The sequence below is a fragment of the Henckelia pumila genome, chromosome 4 (genome assembly GCF_033568475.1).
Source record: "Henckelia pumila isolate YLH828 chromosome 4, ASM3356847v2, whole genome shotgun sequence".
NCBI lineage: Eukaryota > Viridiplantae > Streptophyta > Magnoliopsida > Lamiales > Gesneriaceae > Henckelia > Henckelia pumila.
In genome coordinates, this window is record NC_133123.1 from 227,343,005 (window position 1) to 227,345,608 (window position 2,604).

The following is a 2,604-nucleotide window of genomic DNA, read 5'->3' on the forward strand; positions in this document are numbered from 1 at the left end:
GGTCAGGTTTGAGGCTGGATGGTCCAGGTGGTTCCCAGCAGGGTTGAGGTTGCTACCGTGCAGAGGTAGTTTGTTAGGGATTCTGATACCCTAATTTCGATTTGGTTGTATAAGTATTATACACTATTTCTATCGTCGGTTGTATTCTGCCGATTGGATTTGTTGTAATTTGAAATTATCCGCTATATTAACGCTTTAATTATATTGCTTACGCTAATCACTCTGATTAGGTAGTGGATCTGGGTTGGGTCGCTACATTTATTGGTATCAGAGCGCATTGCAATTGGGAATTAGTAAGCGGATTTTAAGAATTGTCTGTTGTTATTGACAGATGGCAGATGATGATTACGAGAGTCAGGCTAGCGGTGGTCGTTGGGGCGATCCACCAAGGAGACATCACCGTAGACATCACCATCGTCATGAGGATCATAGGCGCTTTAGTATGAACCGTTTCCTTCAGATGGCTCCTAAGACATTGGTGGGCGGCGAGGCTCCTGCAGTTGCTGAGGACTGGTTGGAGCGCATGGAGAGTTGTTTTCGGGAGTATCAGTGTACTGAAGCCCAGAAGATGGAGACTTTAGCTTTTGTTCTAGAGGGTAATGCAAAGAGGTGGTGGAGAGCTACTTCTACTCCATTTATTTCCGTCAGGGGTATCGCTACTTGGGCCGAGTTTAAGTCTTCCTTCGAGAAGCATTATTTCCCTCCAGCCTTGCGTCAGACGAAGGCGAGCGAGTTGCTGAGCTTACGACAGGGTACTTTGACCATCGATGAGTACCAGCGGAGATTCTTTGAGCTTCTTTCCTTCAGTCCCCATATTGCGAGTAGCTCAGAGACGATGCACGATCTATTTCTTTAGGGTCTTAACCCTGACATTCATCAGTTGGTTTCCGTGGGCAAAGAGAGGAACTTCGAGAGTTTGGTGAACAATTGTCACCAGGCAGAGGATAGTCTGCAGAGGAACAAGACTTTTGGATCGTCTGCATCCAGACCATCTAGTTCTTTGGGTCCGAAGGCCCAGTCTTTTAAGAAGCAGGGTGGTACTTCTTCTTCTTCTTCCGGATCAGGCGGTTTTCATCGCTTTGGTAATGATCGACATTGTCGTCAGTGCAGACGGAAGCATCACCCAGGACCGTGTCCTCATATCACAGGTGTTTGTTTTCAGTGTGGTCAGGAGGGTCACATGAAGAGAGATTGTCCTACTTTGGCCGGTACAGTGAGTGGGTCGGGGAGTGTTGGTGGTTCTCAGACCACTATTTATCAGCCACCACAGTATCAGCAGCAGCCTTCGCAGCAGCAGCGTCAGCAGTCGCAGCCATCTCAGCGACATCATTCTCAGTCTTCTTCTAGAGGACAGTCATCTTCACGCCCGCGTACTCAGGGGCAGGTGTTTGCGCTGAACCAGGAGCAGGCTCAGACAGACAGTGAGAACATGATTGCAGGTACCTTTAGTTTTTGCGGTTTTCCTGCTTATCTATTGATCGATACTGGTGCTTCTCATTCATTCATATCTGCACGATTTTTTAAGAGGCATAGGTTACCTTTTGTTCCCTTAGACATCTTGTTAGCGGTTTCGACTCCGATGGGTCAGGAAATATTAGCTAAGCGTCTTGTTTTGGGTTGTATTTTGGGATTTGAGGGACATCTATTGAGCGCTAACCTGATGGTTTTAGCGATGGACGACTTTGATGGTATCATTGGGATTGATCTTTTGACTTCGTATCGAGCGATAGTGGATTGCTATCAGAGATTTGTCCAGTTTCGTCCCGAGTCTGAGGATGCTTGGTATTTATATGGTGAGGGAGCGCGACCCCCGATTCCAGTGGTTTCTGCTCTGAAAGCCCGACGTGCTTTAGAGTCTGGCGGGGAAGGCTACCTGATCTATGCGATTGATACATCCTTAGAGGGTCCGGACATGGAGGCGATACCAGTAGTCAGTGAGTTCCCGGATGTGTTTCCCGACGAGATTCCAGGGTTACCACCTGTGCGAGAGATCGAGTTTGGCATTGACTTGTTGCTAGGTACAGCACCGATTTCCCGAGCACCGTACCGATTAGCTCCATCCGAGATGCGAGAGTTGCAGCAGCAGTTGCAGGATCTTCTTGATAAGGGCTATATTCGACCCAGTGTTTCACCTTGGGGAGCCCCAGTTCTATTCGTCAAGAAGAAGGATGGTTCGATGCGTCTGTGCATTGACTATCGTCAGTTGAACCGAGTGACAGTGAAGAACAAGTATCCTCTACCGCGGATTGACGATTTGTTTGATCAGTTGCAGGGTACTTCAGTCTATTCCAAGATCGACTTACGTTCTGGGTATCATCAGTTGCGAGTTAGAGATGAGGATGTTTCGAAGATAGCATTTCGTACTCGATATGGACACTATGAGTTCTTAGTGATGCCATTTGGTATGACGAATTCTCCAGCTGTTTTCATGGATTTGATGAACAGAGTTTTCCGAGAGTTCTTGGATAGATTCGTCGTAGTGTTCATCGATGACATCCTTGTGTATTCTCGTAGCATGGATGAACATGCCTTTCATCTTCGTAGTGTTTTGCAGACCTTGCGAGAGCATCAGTTGTATGCTAAACTCAGCAAGTGTGATTTCTG

General features: G+C 47.2%; 1 protein-coding gene across 1 annotated transcript; it reads left to right on the forward strand.

Moving 5' to 3' along the window:
* Window positions 1–442: 442 nt before the first annotated feature.
* On the forward strand, window positions 443–856 carry LOC140862853 (uncharacterized). The gene has a single exon (XM_073265890.1). The coding sequence runs from the start codon at window positions 443–445 to the stop codon at window positions 854–856; it is 414 nt and encodes a 137-aa protein (XP_073121991.1).
* The last annotated feature ends 1,748 nt before the right edge of the window (window positions 857–2,604 follow it).

Coding starts and splice junctions, on each gene's coding strand:
- LOC140862853 (XM_073265890.1), top strand. CDS start 443: ATGAACCGTTTCCTTCAGATGGCTCCTAAGACATTGGTGGGCGGCGAG.